At 40.0% G+C, this 19,127-nt stretch overlaps 1 protein-coding gene across 1 annotated transcript in view; it reads left to right on the top strand.

The window, feature by feature from the left end:
* The window catches only part of cacna1eb (calcium channel, voltage-dependent, R type, alpha 1E subunit b), a 122,947-nt gene that overhangs the window by 51,896 nt on the left and 51,924 nt on the right, over positions 1–19,127 (top strand). The window contains 12 exon segments of the mRNA XM_052127881.1: positions 2,304–2,357; positions 3,645–3,725; positions 3,900–4,109; positions 5,295–5,407; positions 5,764–5,876; positions 8,142–8,273; positions 8,626–8,695; positions 10,641–10,758; positions 10,907–10,974; positions 11,064–11,131; positions 14,517–15,245; positions 15,593–15,867. Coding sequence (XP_051983841.1) covers positions 2,304–2,357; positions 3,645–3,725; positions 3,900–4,109; positions 5,295–5,407; positions 5,764–5,876; positions 8,142–8,273; positions 8,626–8,695; positions 10,641–10,758; positions 10,907–10,974; positions 11,064–11,131; positions 14,517–15,245; positions 15,593–15,867 — 2,031 coding nt within the window.

Below are 19,127 nucleotides of genomic sequence, written 5' to 3' on the forward strand. Positions count from 1 at the left end.
CATTAACAAGATGCAGTAATAAAGTAATAAATGCAGTATAAGCAATAATAACATAGTGTAAATTACTATATTAAATGGACAATGAACCCCTCCCTACACCTACCCCTAACTGATAAACACATTATTATTAAACAGTCATTAGGCACTATATTTCCACAAATATTTTCTTAATATTTATTGAAAATAAATGCCTTTACGATCTGATATGTGATGGGAAAAGAGCGAGTTCGGCAAAAGACGGATTCGATCTTGGGCCGAACGTGTCAAAAAATACTTTTTAAAGTCACACAACCTACAGCATACGCCACTGCATACATGTTGTACTATAAGAAAAAAACTATATATTCCCCTCGCTCGGGCCCCAAGTGCGCATGTGTCTTTGGGCCCGTGCCCATAATGCCCATTGGATAATCCGGCCCAGGCTAAAACAGTAAAATTTTTACATAAAAGGCATTTTAAAAATACCGAAAATATAAAATATGTATTTAGAATTAAATACAGTTAAAATGAAATATATTAATTAAAAAAGTTTCTTAGTCAGTTTTAATGTGATATTCACATTAAAGACATAAAATTGCCTGAAGGTGAAGAAACATCCATATACAAATGGCTTACTATACTAGATTAATTTATTATTTAGTATATAAGATTATTATTAGAAATATTAGATTGTTATATTATACTCATAGATTAATTATTATAATAAGCATTTATAGATACTGTTAGCATTTGTATTTAGTATTACAGTAACTTTTACTAGTATTACAGTAATGAGAACTTAATGAATGTGAGCGTTGAGAAATGTGAGATTCACCAAAGAAGATTTCTGTGCTAGTAGTTTCTTGTTTGGAAATGTATTTCTATGCACTGAATTTTAGTTTTTAGCTTTTTCCATACACAGTACCGTAACAACTGCTCCATCACCCTTCCAGGTAATACTGTATATAGAAAAGCATTCTTCAGTGCACTAATATAAATGTCCTTCATCACACTCTTCCTCATTGTTTTTTAGACATGCTGAATAATTTAATCCAGGCAAGCAAAGTTTCACTGTCTTTTTCCAGGTTCAGTGAAAGATTGAGCTCTGATTGTGTGCTACACCTACACCACTCTTTTCACATTTCACCCTCCACCCACCACCTGAGAGCAACTTTCAGGTGAACATGAGTGTGTAAAGCTGTTCAACCTCCCACGCAGTGAAGAGGTCACACTGACTCACTGACTGGAGTGTTTGTATATGTGCCTGTCTGTGCTCAGAATAGTTTATGTGTTCCACAGTACAACAGATCATTTTAAAGAGGCCCACAGATTGCCATTCTCCTTACTGATATAACAAGTCATAAATTCCTTCATATATATATATATATATATAAAAAAAAATTGCCTGCCAAATACCGAAAAATATATGATTGATTTATCAATGCATTAACTGCTGATCATTGACTTTTTAAGATACTTATGACGATTATCTCTCTAATGTTTGGTGTCCACTGCAATGGGCAGGTGTATGAAAGGCATTTTTAGTGTTACCTTTGACCATCAAATATCTTATTGTCTGTTTTTCTCCACAAATTGGAATGCCCAAATCCCAATGCCCTCTAAGTCCTCGTGGTGATGTAGTGACTCAATCCGGGTGGCGGAGAACAAATCTCATTTGCCTCCTTGTCTGAGACGTCAATCTACGCATCTTATCGCGTGGCTTGTTGAGCACATTACTGCGGAGACTTAGCGTGTGGAGGCTTCATGCTATTCTCCGCAGCATCCACACACAACTCACCACATGCCCCACCGAGAGCAAGAACCACTCATTATAGCGACCACAGTGAGGTTACCTCATGTGACTCTACCCTCCCTAGCAACCAGGTCAATTTGGTTACTTAGGAGACCTGGCTGGAGTCACTCAGCACACCTGGATTTGAACTCGTGACTCCAGGGGTGGTAGTCAGTGTCTTTACTCGCTGAGCTACCCAGCCCCCATTGTGTGTGTGTTTTGCACCAAGTACCTGTATTGATAGATTGAAATATTATTATAATATTACAATCCATCAATAATATTAACAATAATATTTAATATTTATTATAACCAATATATATTCTATCTGTTATTGCAGTGAATAGATGTGTAATTCTTTAAAAAAAAAAATAAAAGATTACGTTCTTCCTTTTTGACCAAAACAAATAAACCAAAAATGTGTCTAATTAGTTATTAGATGAAGAGTCAACTGTATTTTGTGCACATTGTTATTATCTGTTATGCCTTTGTTTAATAACTGTTTTTTTTTTCTTTTTTTTTTTTTTTAAAGAGGAAGTAATGCTTGCAGAGGAAAACAAGAATTCTGGGAGGTCAGCATTAGATGGTATGATTTTAATTTTAAGGGAGTGTAAATAAGTGCTTTGTCTGTTCTATGGTTAAATTTGGTTTTGCATTTTAAATGTTTTTTCTTAATGTGATGGTATATCAGTTTTCATCCTAAAGACTCTCTTGACGTAATCTCAACCGTTTATCTCTTTTACAAAAATTAATTTTGCATGCAGTTTCTTAAATATGTATTGGAATGTTTATAGCCAGAGGAAATATTTAACTCTAGAAAATCCTCTTAAAGGAATATTCCGGATTTAACACGAGCTCAATTTTCAGTGTTTGTGATAAAATATTGATGTATTTTGACTCGTCCCTCCTTTTCATTAAAAAAAGCAAAAATCAAGGTTACAGTGAGACACAATGAACATGTGCAGAGCTAGGGGGTGGCCGTGGCCACCATGGACTAAAGCCTGGCCACTCCATTGCCCACCCCACTCGCAAATGCAGTTTTAGTCATTTTCTTTGTCATTTTGTTGCACAATTTAGTTATTTAGATGTGAAATCACCTCTGTACAAATGTACAAACTTAACATGTGTGCACACCAAGGTCGCCAAACCTCTCCGTCCTGGGTGTCATTGTATCCACTCAACCCCCCGCCCCCACAGTTCGACTTCTGTGCCACCACAGACTGATCGCTTGCCCCTGCCTGGCCACACCTTTGAGAAACTCTTACATTAAATCTTCTGTGTTAATTGAGCTGTAAAGTTGTTACAATTTTATAGTCATTTTAGGGTCTTAGGGTTTGTTGACATTGCATCATTATGGTAACAAAGTTGTTAAATTGGCTATATCTTTACACAGAAAAGGTTAGTAAGGGATTTTATCACACTTATTTATCATGTTAACATGCAAATTCTTCACTTGTAAGTGCCTCACTGTAACCCAGACTGTTGCTTTTTTTTTTTTAAGAGAAGGACAAAATAAATATTTGTGGTAATCAATATTATGCCACAAAATTTGTCGATTGAGCTTAACTTGTATTGAACCTGGAATATTCCTTTAAGGCATGCCAGGCTGGGTCTACATAAAGGTCCACAAATATAACGAGTGTTCTTTTGGTTTGTTTTATAACAAGGAAACAAGAAAGCAAGAACAACTGATATCCATACTTGTTCCTCAAAAGAAGTGAAAGTACCATAACTCACAAATTAGGATTGGAAAGGACAATTATCAGAGAACTGACCAAAGTTAGAGAAAATAAATATTTGTATTCTCCACCTGTTGACTAGAAACACAAGGTGAACAAGCTGTGCAGTTGTGGAACCATTTGTCTCATTTTAGTGTTGAAACGTGCCACAAGCAAGAAAAATGCCAGGCGTCGAGGACCAGGGGAGGAGAAGTATTCTGAAACCTCCACAGTTGGTGAGTGAAATATAATTCATCCTTTCTGTTTGAATTGATTGGTTTTATGACTTGCTTTGCTGTTTAGTTTAAAAATGGTCAAATTGTCATGTAGTTGTTGTTTTAATGTCTTCAAAAAGAGTATGGATAATATAATTGTGTGTGTGCGTTTGTGTGTGTGTTTGTGTGTTTTAGGTGGTCCTCGACCAAGGGTTGGTATAAGAACTGCGAGGCGTGGGCCTGCTGCTTATATGCGCCGCAAAGAACGCATGTTGCGGATCTCTATTCGTCGCATGGTTAAAACAGACAGCTTCTATTGGATAGTCCTCAGTCTGGTGGCACTCAACACCATATGTGTTTCCATTGTTCATCACAACCAACCAGAATGGCTCACTGTTATACAGTGTAAGTCGCCAAAGGATCTAATTCTTACTTCTAATGCAGTACTGACTCTTTGTTCACATTAACATTTTATCTATGACATTTATCCTATTTAAAATGAGTCAGCAATGTGTATGCATGTATTGTTGAGGTATTGCTGATATGTTGCTCTAGAACAAACAATATCATAAACTACAAGTAACAGGCATGCTTTATCAGATTAATTTTTGGGAGTAATAGGTAAAGAAATACAGTCCTTTTTAATTTAAAACATAAGACCTGCCAATTTATTGGCATATGCAAACACTATACTGTATATCATTACAACTGATTTGTTCCTGGAAGGCACGCTATAACAGACACTATTTATCAGAGATGGGTCACTTCTATTATAATGAATGGGAGAAATTGGAATGCCCAACAGTCAATAGATGTAGAAAGGAAGTCCCGCCTTACTGGTAAAAGAGCCAATCACCTCTTACATACAGACATCGCCTGTCTAACAACTCGAGAACGTGAGCATTAGCTATACAAGCCAGTAAAATTTAGTTTTTTTAGCATTATCTGAGGTAAAGAAGCACAATTGTTGTCAGATTTTACTGCTGATTTGAAAAAGATTCTTTGATCGTAATCTTAATAAACCATTTTGGAGATTTCGGTCTTTTCCCATTCAAGTAAGAGCTGCACTTGTGTGCCGTTTGTTTACATAGAAAGTAACTGCCGGGGAGCATTCCAAAGATGGCCGCCGAGTGACCTGACTTGCTAAAATGTCCTTGGTTATAAGCATACACTATCAATGCTATAACAGAACCATTTCGCCCTGAAATTGAGTTAGTATCAATGATGGACAATCACATAGAGGTCCAAGGGTTGAGATGCTCATTAAATTACTCAGCTCATGTTGTCATCTATTGGCCTGGACTGAGATGAGGTCTACAGGATTGTTAAAACCTGTTCATCTTGGCCCTGGCATTGGAGTTCTGCTTACATTTGATTTCCAAGAACAAGCACTCCTTCACTCACTCCTTGTGGACTATTTCTCTAAATACCCAACAGTTTTTACTGCTGTCTGTTAATGCATCAGGCTCTTTCATCAACTAAATCAAAGCTGTGTTCACTTGTAAGGAGAACAGTTAAGCTTCTGAAAGTAGCTAAAACATCTTTACCGCTTCAACAAATGTTTGACATGCACGTTTGTACCGTTTTCAGACTATGCAGAATTTGTGTTTCTTGGACTCTTTCTCGCTGAGATGTTTCTGAAAATGTATGGCCTTGGGTTTCGTCTCTACTTCCATTCATCCTTTAACTGCTTTGATTGTGGAGTAAGTGTCTTAACTTTGACCTTTTTACCTTTTACAGAGCATCTATTATTATTAAAGTCCTTCAGTATATGACCAGTTGACTTACACAATTTGTAATCTTTTAAATCACAAGTCAGGATGCTTTACTTCTAGATAATTCAGTTAGCACATTGTCCTAACCAGGAACGAGAGAATTTGAAACCAAATGGTCAACAAAATGTCCATGGTCGCAACGCAGAATTTCAAGAGAAGAGAGATTTGATTATAATGTGAATTCTGCCACAGTCTAATGAAATGAAAATTTCAAATATTGAAAATATTGAAACATTTAGTGAACGTTATATAAGGGGTTGTGTAATATTATGTGCTTTGTGCAGGTGATTGTAGGTAGTATTTTTGAAGTGGTGTGGGGGTTCTTCAGGCCTGGAGTTTCTTTTGGCATCAGTGTGCTCAGAGCTTTACGACTGCTACGAATCTTTAAGATCACCAAGTAAGTGCACTATATACATCTTATACAACAGCTACTTCTGGCCTTTGAACCTGATTGGATGAGCAGCGTTCCAAGAGTGTTATATGTGATATGTGAGTGATATATGTTCCCACGGCACTGGTACGCTTGATTATTTGTATCACTGATTCATTGTTCAATTTGATTTTGTTCACTGATTCGTTCAATTTTTGGAGATAAAAACACTTAATTTTAATTTATTTTTTATGAAAGAAATGCCACTATATCTAAACATCAGTATGAGTGCAGTTCAGAGAACAAAGTTGTGCTTGATGCTTTGACTTCTTTTGAAACTATATTCGCTGGCATACAAAAAAAAAATGCTTATTTTAATTAAATGCAAGTTATTTCATATTAGGGATGTCCCAACATCGATATCGGGTCCAATACCACTCTCGTGTGCTTGTACACATGCTTGTAAAACTGCTCCGATACAAAAACCAATACCATCTGACGAACGAATGCCATTATGTAAACATTCGGCACACAAATTAAAATCACGTTAGATTTACGTTATTCACGTTAGAATTAAAAACCCCCCGCCGGGTGCGCGGAGCAAGGTAAGTGCTTTGAGTTTGCTCTCAGCACCAGAGCCTCGGGATGCCGCGTTGCCCCCCGACGCCGCGTTTCCTGTTCCGCACTGCTGCGACGTCCAAAAAACCCATCCCCTTGGTGCCCCTTGCACGGAGCTTAGAGGCGTGGCTTTTGCTGCCCAACCCGTCGCAATGGCTGCACCGGACCATTCAACTCGGTTACGCAATTCAGTTTGCCAGGTCTCCGCCCCCCTTCGTGGCCGTTCGTTTCTCCGCAGTGCACAACAGACACGTTCAGTCCCTGCGCGAAGAAATCACCTCCCTTCTAGTCAAGGACGCGATAGAGCCTGTCCCTTTCCCCCTAACCAAGGGAAAACAGAGCGCCTCTGTTCCCAGGAGATCCCATTTTTTGGGCCGCTGGTTGACTCCTCCCTAGCCCTCGCGGGTCCGCAGTTCAGCGGAGGAACTCGCCGACCCAAACCACTGCGGGTACCGCAAGCTACCCTGTACTGGTATAGGTGCTCTGTAGGTAAGGCCTCCTGTTCGGATTCCTCCGCAGGGTCTTCTCCGCCCTGAATGAGGGCTAAGACCCCCTTCCCTCAATGCGGGTAAGGGCCCCGGCCGTAGTTGCTCTATGCGAGAAACATAGAGAGAAAAGAGGCCCAGCCAGGCTGGCCCATTCCCATGTTGGCTGCCATCACCTTGTTCCCCCCTCCAGGGTAACGATAAGGAGTCTGATGGCTTAAATGGGGCATTGGGGAAGGGTACGTGCAGCCTGATACAGTTGGTCGTTCTGCGTGTAAGAATACCTGCTCGCTCCTGTATCAGCAGTTCACGTACACGGCTCAGCGCATGGCACTTTTTAAGTGGACCCCTAGTGCCGCTTCTCTGACACAACGTGGAGAGAGCGACAGAAGGGGAACGTCTAGGTTACGTATGTAACCTCCGTTCCCTGATGGAGGATACGAGACGTTGTGTCTCCCCTGCCACGTCGCTGAGCCGAGCCACTAATGTGACCGGACCATTTCCGGCTCCTCAGAAAAATCCTGAATGAACTCCCGTATTTGCGCCACTTAAATACCCGTATGTCCGGGGGCGGGACATGCAAATACTGGTTGCCAATTCTCATTGGCCTTTTTTCATAGTTCAGAGGTGAATATCGCCGCTCAAGAGAGACCCCTAGTGTCGCTTCTCTGACACAACGTCTCGTTCCCTCCATCAGGGAAAGGAGGTTACATACGTAACCTAGACGTTCTATATAACAGCACATATATTTACAGTATTATTATTATTATATTATTTTGAAAATTACTTTTTTATTTATTTAATTTATTTAAATAACATTTTGATGATACAAATTTAAATACATTAAATACATTACAGGTATTGGACTCGGTATCGATGAGTATCAAAAAGGAAGTATCAGTACTCATACTCAAAATATAGCGGACATCCATATTTCATATTAATTACAAGTTTTTTAAACTTTGCCTATGGCCAGATGCAGCCATGCTGATATATGGAACAACAGTATTCTTGCTCAAGTGATATTGCTTAAAAATCCTCAAGGGTTCTTATTATATATTTTTTAATGATTTGTAAAAAGAAGTGTATACATCCCTTCATCTAGGTTGTACACATAATTGGTTCCACCAGCCAGGTTGTCCTAGGAATTGACAATGTAAAGATATTTCTATAATTTATCATTTTTAAGGTACTGGTCATCCCTGCGGAACTTGGTGGTGTCCCTCATGAGCTCCATGAAGTCCATCATCAGTTTACTCTTCCTTCTCTTCCTCTTCATCGTTGTCTTCGCATTACTTGGCATGCAGCTGTTTGGTGGCAGGTGAGAGAGTGATTCTTATTTGTCCCTTTGGACATACTTACAGACAAACATAACAGCACTATATAACAAACAAATACATAACACTTAAATGAGCTAAACATGTCAAATTGACTTCTGGGAACATTTTAAGAGATTATGTAAATAAATCACTTAATAGATTGATCAATTCAATAAAACAAGCTGTTTCAAAAAACAAATTTGAGAAAATTAGGATTCCCATTATCATAATATCCAAACCAGAGCATTCTTATATTTTTGGCTTAAATATTGCTTCCATTATATGTACTTGACAAGCACATATAGCTTTTTAGCTAACACAGTTGAAACAGTCGGAGTTCTTTCTCTTTCTCAGGTTCATCTTTGAAGATTACACTCCTACTAATTTCGACACGTTTCCAGCTGCCATCATGACTGTCTTTCAGGTTTGACTCTCTAGATCATTGAAAGTCTACAGCCAAAAACTTTTTATGAACTTCCCTGAGGTCCAATTATATTATTAGTTTTATTTTGCACCAAACAGTCATAATTTAATAATACTTGTATATGATCATTTTCCACCCTGTCTCTGGCCCTCTGTCTAAAAGCTTGATTTTAAGCTAACTTGCCCTTTAGGACTACAATGTAAATGTCCACTGTTCTGATAGGCTAACTTCCTGTAGCCCCTCAAATACAGTCTGAAAAAAGCTTCACATTATAATTTATAAAATCTACATTTCAGGGTTAACACATAATGTACACCAATCACATTTAATCTGAATGTATCAAAATGTTCACTCAAGCAAAGCAACTATCAAACAGTAAAGAACATTTTAAACACTCGTGAATTAAACTGTTTACTCACGGTTTTGGTAGTGTTTAACTGCCCCATCCTTCACTAACAGCTCCTTTGCAAAGCTTGAATCATATTGTGACTGGTTCACAAGCAATTTGCACTGATATGAGACTTAAACACTCAATGCACACTGAAATGTTCTGAATATGATAACGTAATACAGTCCATGATGATGTTGGGTGCTTCAACAGGCCAAACAGACGCTGGTCTTCATAGGAGTGACATCTCACATCTTCCTTGTTTGTTTAAACACAGAATGGCATGTGTTTCTCCCAGTCAGTGGCAGCAGCAAAATGAGACGCATTTTTAAAAGTTGCAATTGTACTGTTCTTAAAACGCGACACACATTGTCGGAAACGCATTGAAACAAACAAAGACGTCTATCAAGTTCAAGTTTACAAAAGACCACCAATTAAAAATAGCACAGATGGGTGCAAAATGGCCCAGGATGCCTTCAAAACAGCACAACAGCATGAAACAGAATGGGGGTCTCCTTTTTAGAGTTATAACTTGACATCGCATCTTTCTATGTTTACATAGAAAATCTCTTAAATCCAGAAAGGCCATGAAGATTTTCTGTACAAGTCTCCTTAGCTGTATATGAATATCCCATGACAAGCCTTCTCTCCTCTTCACCTACTTTTATGTGACTAATATGTTTAAAATCATGTACACTAGCGTGGCCTAGAGATAGCATGACTAATCATTAATAACCGAGTTAATAATAATATAAAGTTGAACCTAAACTTAAACCAGACGAGTGATTAGTTCGTTCAAAAAAGTGACCTCAGATGTCAATATATTGTTTGATTTATTTCCATTTATTCGACTATAAGTGTCCTGCAGTCCACATGAATCCATTTTACAATTGAGTTTGACAATCTGCCTGCGGTAGACTTAAGAAGTGCTCTCACATGACACCTTCTTACATCTGCCTGCAGTTGGTCTATGTACACATTCATTAGACAAACTCTTTTGGAGCGTGTCACTGTGTTTGTGTCACATTTCACTGGTTGTCAGTGTCTTGCGCACACTGTGTTTTTAGGATGTCTCAAGTTAAATGCAGTTTTAAACTTTGAAAAACGCATCTTGAAACCCCTGCATTCAGAGTTTTGCTCCGTCCAGCCATGGCAAGAACAGCTTTGAATGCAGGATGTGTCCTGCTGTGTGAGGCTCTACTCATTTTGTGCTGCCTGCTCTGCATAAGTGGGTTTGTTACCTGTACAACTGTGTGTTGCCTGTACAGCTGATTGACCCTGCTGACCGCAACTCATAAAAAAATAGGGATTCAAGCTTGAATTGCTCTGTTGGTTGGAAATTCCTTATTACGCAATGTATACACAGTCTGGAGGCAAGATTAATTGCTTGAATATTTATTTTTATTATTACATTTTTATATAATTCATTTCACTTAATTTTCATGTTAAATCTACAGCCTTTTTTATATTATATTATAGACTCCAAAAAAGCCGTTCAGCAGACATATCTGTTCATACTTTATATATTTCCATTTTATATTACATAATTCACCATAGATTCTTACGGGAGAAGACTGGAATGAGGTGATGTACAATGGGATACGTTCTCAGGGAGGGGTGCAGTATGGAATGTGGTCCTCAATCTACTTCATTGTTTTAACCTTGTTTGGGAACTGTATCCTTTTCACTAAACTGTATTCTGGATGAATTTTCAGTGAAAACTAATTGATCGGAAATAAGAGGAAACAAATGTTGTTTATGTGCTGGTATGAATAAAATATCTTTTCAAATGGAAATTAAATTCTTGACAATGTTGTGAACAGACACATTGCTCAATGTTTTCTTGGCCATTGCTGTGGATAATCTAGCCAATGCACAGGAGCTAACTAAGGTAAGACATTTAAAGGAAAAATTATTGTGAATTTTATGTCAGTTCATTGAGAATGCTAATATACCAAAGCTGTGTGTTTTGTGTTTTAGGAGGAGGAAGAAGAGGAGGAAGAATTCTTCAATCACAGATACAAGAGCAGAGAATTTGGCCTCTCCGAGTAAGTTTTTTGTTTGTTTGTTTCAAACTTTGTCATAACCTTTTTCAAATTAAGGATTCAGTTTCACGTATTAAGAAGCTGATAAGAAATTAACTCAAATTAAATGGCAAGGATTTCTGACCATTCTATGTTGACTGAGCTGACTGTTGCAAAAGCTCTTCTTGTGCTTGAGACTCGTTTCTAAATCATTATGCTACTATGAACGTTTTCAGCCCATCAAACACATGAACAAAAGTGTCATATATGAATGTACCATTTGTCTGTCACGTTTTTGATCAGTCTCGGTTCTGGTCAAATTTGATCGGAAATTGATGAAGTATACTAAAATTGGAATGACTGACTTTCTTTTTGCTTTTTTTGTCTTGAAATATTGGTTATTGAGGATTGTATGAGAATAGTTTTTTAAAAAGTATGTTAAGTTGCTAAGAAACAGAAGTGCCTACACCACAGGGGAATGATGATTTTATCGAAAAATTGGAATATGTTATTCATCAGAGTAACTGAATTTGGTTTAGATGTCAAAGTGTAACGCTATAGTTACAGGATATTGTGCATTTCTATCAGAACTGTAAAAGGAAACCTGGGTCCCCAGCTTTTGATTGTGAACTGGCTCGATGTTACTCTGCAATATCACTTCTAAAAAATATAATGCAAAATCAACTTAATTAGCATGATGCCTCCAATCAAGTAAACTATTTGTATACTATACTTTTGTTCTCAATAAAATACTAAACGCTCCTTTCAGGCTAGTGTGTTCCTTATATTAAACATACTAAGGATGTAAAACTCTGATCTCCAGGAGTTCTGCTGGCTTTAGAATGTACACAAATGGTACATCCAAGGTAGATCACGAATTAAGCAAGGCCACCAAACCCTGGATTCCTGAATGTCCAGAGCTCAGTAAGGAGTGTATCTAGCATATCACCTGTTGTTGTATCTTTGCTGTAACAAGAATAGTGTACACCCTGAGGACAGCTTGCTGTTGTAGATTATGATTCTTGTGTCCTTTGGATCTCTTCCATTCCCACCTGATGGTGTTGGATATCTGCCTGTTGGCGGCATAATTATATTCATGGTCATGGTTCATTGTTTCTTTTTTTGGAGAGTCACAGAATTTCTGGACAATACATCAGATTCAGTACTCTAGGTGTGGGTATAATGGTAAAATTGAAATCAAATCTGCACTCAAATCAATGGCCAGTGTGTACCTGAAATGGTTGTTTAGCACCTTTAAGCCAGCAACTCCATTCCTCCAGTGCAGCCTACACTGAATGAATGAGAGAACAGTACATATTGCATAACCACAAATGGCAAGGGTCGGTCTGAGTGCTTCAGTATTGGTGCAGGGGTGAAGAGAGGTTTAAGTCATTTGAGAGTTAGCAGCAGCGTCTATTCACTGCAGCTTATTTTGGTCTGCTTTCAAGACAGAAATCACGAGAGCTGCATCCATAATAAATGCTCAGAAATGTCTGAAGCGCCTAAAATGTGGTGGCCAGTGGTAACTGCTAGGATCTTGGAGAAATGCATTCTTGTTCTGTTAGAGCTAAGTGTGCTACCTCAGGAAGTAGATGGTGGTTTAGTGGAATTTACACTTCTATGCTTTAAGATATAACTCATGGTCAGTAAGCTGTCGGCAAGTAGTTGTTTAAGTTTCTTGCTCAAAGCACTATGAAGATAGCCAATGTCTCAGTCCTTTCGGGATTTGACCAGCAACCTTCCAATGAGCAGCCCATACTACAGTATGCTACATCAGTTAGTCAATTAATGGTCTTTCACCTCTTCAGGTTAGGACAAATTAGTCTTTGAAGTGCTGATCAAACCCCAAATCTTTGTAATATAGCTCTTAAATACTCTTACCTCTCTCAATTTTTATGCCTCTATAAAACTACAGTTGTCAGGGACATGATTTGATGTTCCACAATAATTTCTTTTTGGACATGAACTTTGTTACCACCTGGTGGTGGAATCTCCAAACTGCTAATGCAGGAACTAAATTTAGAATTTGCACTGAAAACAGACCTGCTTTTGAAACGTCTTAGCACAATGACCTATTTCTCAGGAAAATAGCAAATTGTGCTTTGGCCGCATCATTAACATACAGTAAACCCACAGTTTGTGCGCAAACACTCACACCCAAACACTCCCATCCACACCGACTTACACTTTGGGCTTGTACGAAAACTGCATTAAGAATTAACACTCACGAAAAATGGATAAGACGTGGCACACTTTTTTGGCACATAGCTTTGCGCTTTGCATACTTACGAAAATAGAGCCCATTCACAGATTTAAGCTAGGTTGTATGTGGTACAAAAGTCTAATTATGTGAAAAACTTGACTTCTCAAATTGTCTCTAGAGATGCTGAAACTAGAGGTAATGGGTATTCCAATGATTATTGCATCTTCAGAATTCAATGTTTGGCCTTAGAGTGTATATGTAGCTGCTGTGGTACCTAGTTGAAGATCAATGGCCCTAGACATTTAGTTTCCTCAATAAAAATAATACTACTACTAATAATAATACAAGTGGTGATAGATCAAAGATCTCTCCATGTGGGGGTCAAACCTGGAACCCTTTGGTTCCCAGCCCTGGGCTGCGTTTCCCAAAAGCATTGCAAGCTTAAGTTGATCTACTTAGATTCACAATCTACTTAGATTCACAATGCTTTTGGGAAACACAGCCCTGATCTTTATCCAATAGGATGAGACTCCTTAATGGTATTGGCATGGTTCCTGCAATTTCTGAAATATATTGTAAATTGAGGGACATATATTTATATTACTCAAACGACTATACAAATTAAAACTTCCTACCCTGCCTCTATCTACAAACATATTTTACAATGTGTGCATTTTACACAAATGTTTTTAGTGGCATTAATGATATTGAATAGCAAATTAAACCTATAACTTTTTAACCATCTTTATGTTTGTGTAATTTGGCAATTTGGATTGTTTGGTTTGTCTTCTATACATATACACTAATGGCTTATTTTCAATTAACCATTTATTTGGTTTCATGGACAACAAAAGAATACACATAATTGTAAGTAAAACTGTCTCTATATATCTTTTTATCTGTTGTGTCTGCCATTAACATTGCATTGTCCATCTCATTAACACTACAAATGACCTGCTGACATGTAGATCCTTTGTGCACTCTGCTTTTCTTATTTGTAGTGGTCCTTTTTCATTTTTTTTTTTTAGATTTCATAGTAAAATTTTCCCCCGTTGACTGAATGCTTTTTATTTAGCTTGAAATGATAACCATTGTTTCTTTTAATTCCAATTTCCCAGAATGTATCAAACACACCCTTGTGAATTGTGATTGTGCAAAATGGAAATCATATATATCTTGTGACCGAGAAATGTCATGTCCATGCAGGAGAAGAAGGAGGCCGTACTTGTACAGGAAGCGTGCCATTCACAGAGGTCGTCCATGTCCTGCAGAGGCTGAGGAAGAAGCTGCTGGGAAACCAGTAGAAGAGCCACCGGTGAATGCTTTCGCCGGCCGTCGTGAGAGATGCAAAAAAATTAATATGTCTGTCTGGGAGCAACGGACCAACCAGCTGAGGAAGCGACGGCAGATAGCAAGTCGTGAGGTGCTGTTTGGCAGTACCGCAGAAGACCAGTTGGACACTCCGATGAGTGATCACCACCAACAGCGTGGGATTTCCCCAGAGACGAGCCCTTTACACCTGCCAGGATCACCGATGTCTGTGGTAATGCCCCTGCCAGAACCACCCATGTCCATCACCATCCCTCTGCCTGAACCTCCAGAGTCTGAACCAGTGCCCCTGACAGGATCCGGACTCGAATCAAGTGCCAACAATCACCATTCAAACACAGATAGGAGGCATCGCGTAGCAAGGAAGTTTCGAGCTGCTGCCGCTGCAGGGGTGGCGGAGGGCGGACGACACAAACGCCACAGACATCGAGAGCCCAGAACAGAGGCCAGAAACATAGAGAACCACCAGCAGTTTGGCTGCAGTGAGAAACAGGCAGATGGTGAAGATAAAACTGAGGACACACAGTCCAAAAACATTATGCACCTGGAAGAAACAGAAATAAACATGTTTGGCAAGCAAATTGAGAATCAGGAGGAATGCCAAAGGTAAGAATGCCATAGGCCCTGACCTAAATCACGCACTTGATGTGCACTTGTAGTCTTGCAAATTTGTGGTAGCCATCGTTTTCATATTAGTTGGAAGCAGCTTGGCTTGCTTTCCAATTTGTTGTCATAGTTTTGCTTAGCAAATGGCTTGTGGATGCCCTGTTTTTGTATGTGGACAACATTTTATAATATTGTTATGCTGCCTTCACTACAGTTTATTTTAATGTGTATTCATATAATTTGCTGAGAATAAAATATGCAGTGATTTTAAGGCTGCAGAAAATTGGTTATGCTAAATGAATTTGTCCTTTTTGATAAATGTTCACACACTTATGTTTGATTTGTAGTGAGATTGTGGAGGATGCTGCAGGATTTTCCCAAGTGTCTGGTCTTCAGGAGCTTCAGTGTGTCAGTATAGGAATGGAGGATCAAGCAGAAAGCCAGGAAAAACCTTTATTGAAGCAAAAAGAAGATTTTGCATCCGAGTCTAAATACATCTCAGGGGAAATCTCAGACATTGAGAACAATGGCAGCTATCTGAACCAGGACGAGTGTGTAACAGAAACCAGCATTACACGAGAATCATCAGCACAGCCGTTGTTGGAAATGACACCTATGACTGGTATTTTATCTGTCTCTTTATTTTTTATAACTTCTTTCTCTGATTTATTGAGTTTTATAGATATACACTGTATATATATTATCTCTATAAAACACAATAAATCAGAGTCTTCTCTTAGGATTGAAATTTAGAACCACTAAGACAGGATTTAGTAAACTCAAATTATGGCCAACTGGGACAAATGTACAAATTGTTTTTTCATTCATACAACTACCTTTATCCATTGTAGGACAGCAGGGATTCCCTGGTATTATAACTTAGTTTTGTAGGTAGCTGTCAAGTAGTGGTCGACTGATATATCACAGATGCCGATAAATCGGACGATATTCCTGTTTGGCCGATTTATTCTTGAGGGTGCCGAAAATCGGCTGCTAGCATGTGAAGCAACTGAGACATGTTAACGACCAGTCACATTTCATTTTGTTGTTACGTGTTATCGTGCTATTACAATAATAGACCAGTGTGCAGCACAGTCTCTTTTAAATGATCTGCATATCAGAGCTGCTACAGACGCGTTTGAGCTCATTATGTTAAAGTGCTCGCCTGTTTCATTCTCCCTCTCTCTCCTCAACAGTTCCCTGTAACTTTTACCTGTTTTATCTAATGATAAAAAGCCAAATATCAAAAACTAATATCATATATACTGTCTGCTAATATGCACATATCTCGTTTAAATAGATGTAATAAACAAACCTCACACAACTTCACCAGATCCAGCGCTCATAAATCTCTCCTCAACAGTTCCCTGTAACATTTCTAATGATAAAAGGCAAATATCAATAAAACTTCTATTATATACCATTTGCAAATATGCAGATATCTCATTTAAACAGATGTAATTAATGAACCTCATGAAAATCCAGCATTTTCTTCCCATCGAGCACTCATCTAATATCTTCCTCTGAAGCCTGTATTCCATCAGCCAGAATCCAAACTTCAGGATCAGAATCAAAAGTTCCTGTGGTTCACAAATAATGATAGTCAGTCTGTAATAATCCAAGAAGGTGATCCAGGCCGTTTAAGCTGTCAGGAGGATCCACAGGAGCGTGTGAGTGCAACCAAGTCTTTCTTGTTAGTCAGTCCACTGTCAGCCAAGTTTGGAACGCTCTCAGGAGGCTATTTCAGTCATGCCAGTGCAGCTCCTATCTACTTGAATGGGGAAATACTGAAATATCCAAAATGGTTGGTCAAGATCGCATTTAAAATCAAGGCTTCAGTGCCAGTATTTCATTTATTATTTCATTTCATGCAATTAAGAAAACACAGTATCACAATTAATAAGACACCCTATGCCTTTGGGCATCATACATTATCGCAGCTAGTAATACCAACTGACATTTTAAAAACATATCCACGCATGAAAGCCGGAACTTGAAACGACAATTAATGCTCAAGCAAGCCTAATTTTAACTGCAGCTTGACTGTTTTGTGAAATGAACATCTCCCGAACAGACAATCAGTTGGCAGTGAACCCCTCCCCGTTCTCGGACGGCGGTCTAGTCTTTGAACCCGCCGTATTTTAGCGGCCAGTAGGGGTCTCCTCCACACCTGGCAGCAGCCTGAACACTACAGTTGGTCAGTATGGAGCCCCTCCTCCCCTCGCGGTCGGCAGTCGTTCCTCTGCATTCAGGCAGCCGGGCTCCGATTTTTAAATGACCATTTCAAATATATATTTTTTTTCTTCTACCCTTCTACGCAAGGGCGCGTTACAGCCTGTCCCTCCAGCCGAGATGGGGGAAGGATTCTACAGCCCTTATCGTAAAAATTCATCGTAAAAAAAGGTGGTGTGTTGCGGCCAATCTTGGACCTGCGGGTTTTGAACCGGGACTTACACAGCTCCAGATCAAGATGCTAATGCAGAAACACATTTTTATGTGCGTCCGGCATCAAGATTGGTTCACGGCGGTGACCTGACTGACACGTACTTTCACATTTCGGTTTTACACAGACCCTTCCTATGGTTTGCTTTCGAAGGCTGGGCATATTAGTGCAAGGTCCTCCCCTTCGGCCTTTTCCTGTCCACTCACGTATTAACGAAAGTCGCAGAGGCAGCTCTTGCCCATTTAAGTGAAGTGGGCATCCGCATACTCAACTACCTCGACGACTGGCTGATTCTAGCAAACTCTCGATAGTTGCTGTGTGCTCAGGCATCTCAGCCGTCTAGGACTTTAAAGAGCAAGCTCTCCGCTGGTTCTTGGACAGGACCGAGACTGAGTTGAAACATCAACTACCTAGAGTTGCTGGCTTTACTGCTCACCCTGCGAAGGCATCTGGGGCAAGCATGTGTTGGTGCGGTCGGACAACACAGTGACAGTAGACACATAAATCGACAAGGCGGCGTACGCTATCCTCGCATCTCGCCCGCATTTCCTCCTTCGGAGTCCTGAGGTCGCTGCGGGCCACTCACATCCCGGGCAGCCTCAACGCTACAGCGGACGCGCTGTCGTGGCGACGCTCAGTGGAGAGTGGAGACTCCACTCCCAGGTGGTCCAGCTGATTTAGAGTCAATTCGGCAAAGCACAGGTAGACCTGTTCGCTTCCCTGGAATCCTCCTACTGTCCTCTCTGGTATTCCCTGACGAGAGGTCCCCTCGGGACAGATGTGCTGGCACACAGCTGGCCCCATGGGCTGCACAAATATGCATTCCCCCCAGTGAGCCTACTTGCACAGACCCTGGGTCAGGGAAGATGAGGAACGAGTCACCCTCTTGGCCCCATATTGGCCCACCCAGACATGGTTCTCGGACCTCACGCTCCTCGCGACAGCACCTCCCTGGCAGATTTCCCTGAGGAAGGACCTTCTTTCTCAGGGATGGGGCACCATCTGGCACCCGCGCCGAGACATCTGGAACCTCAACATCTGGCCCTTGGACTATGTGGCCTACCACAAGTAGTGCTAGACACGATCACTCAGGCCAGAGCTCCCCTTACTAGGTAGCTTTATGCCCTGAAGTGGTGTTTGTTCACGAATTGGTGTTCTTAACGAGCCGAAGACCCCAGAGGTGTGCAGTCGGGTCACTGCTTTCCTTCCTGCAGGAGAGGGTGGAGGGGCGGCTGTCCCCCTCCACATTGAAGGTATATGTAGCCGCTATAGCTACGGAATCATGACCTGATCATCAGGTTCCTCAGAGGCATCCTGGGCCTTCGGAGAGCCCCCTTTGTGCGCTCCTCTCCTTGAAGACGGCCCGCCTGATTGCGCTCACCTCCATCAAGAGGGTTGGGGACCTGCTAGTGTTTTCTGTCAGCGACACTTGCCTGGAT

Source organism: Xyrauchen texanus, chromosome 6, assembly GCF_025860055.1.
Source record: "Xyrauchen texanus isolate HMW12.3.18 chromosome 6, RBS_HiC_50CHRs, whole genome shotgun sequence".
Taxonomy (NCBI): domain Eukaryota; kingdom Metazoa; phylum Chordata; class Actinopteri; order Cypriniformes; family Catostomidae; genus Xyrauchen; species Xyrauchen texanus.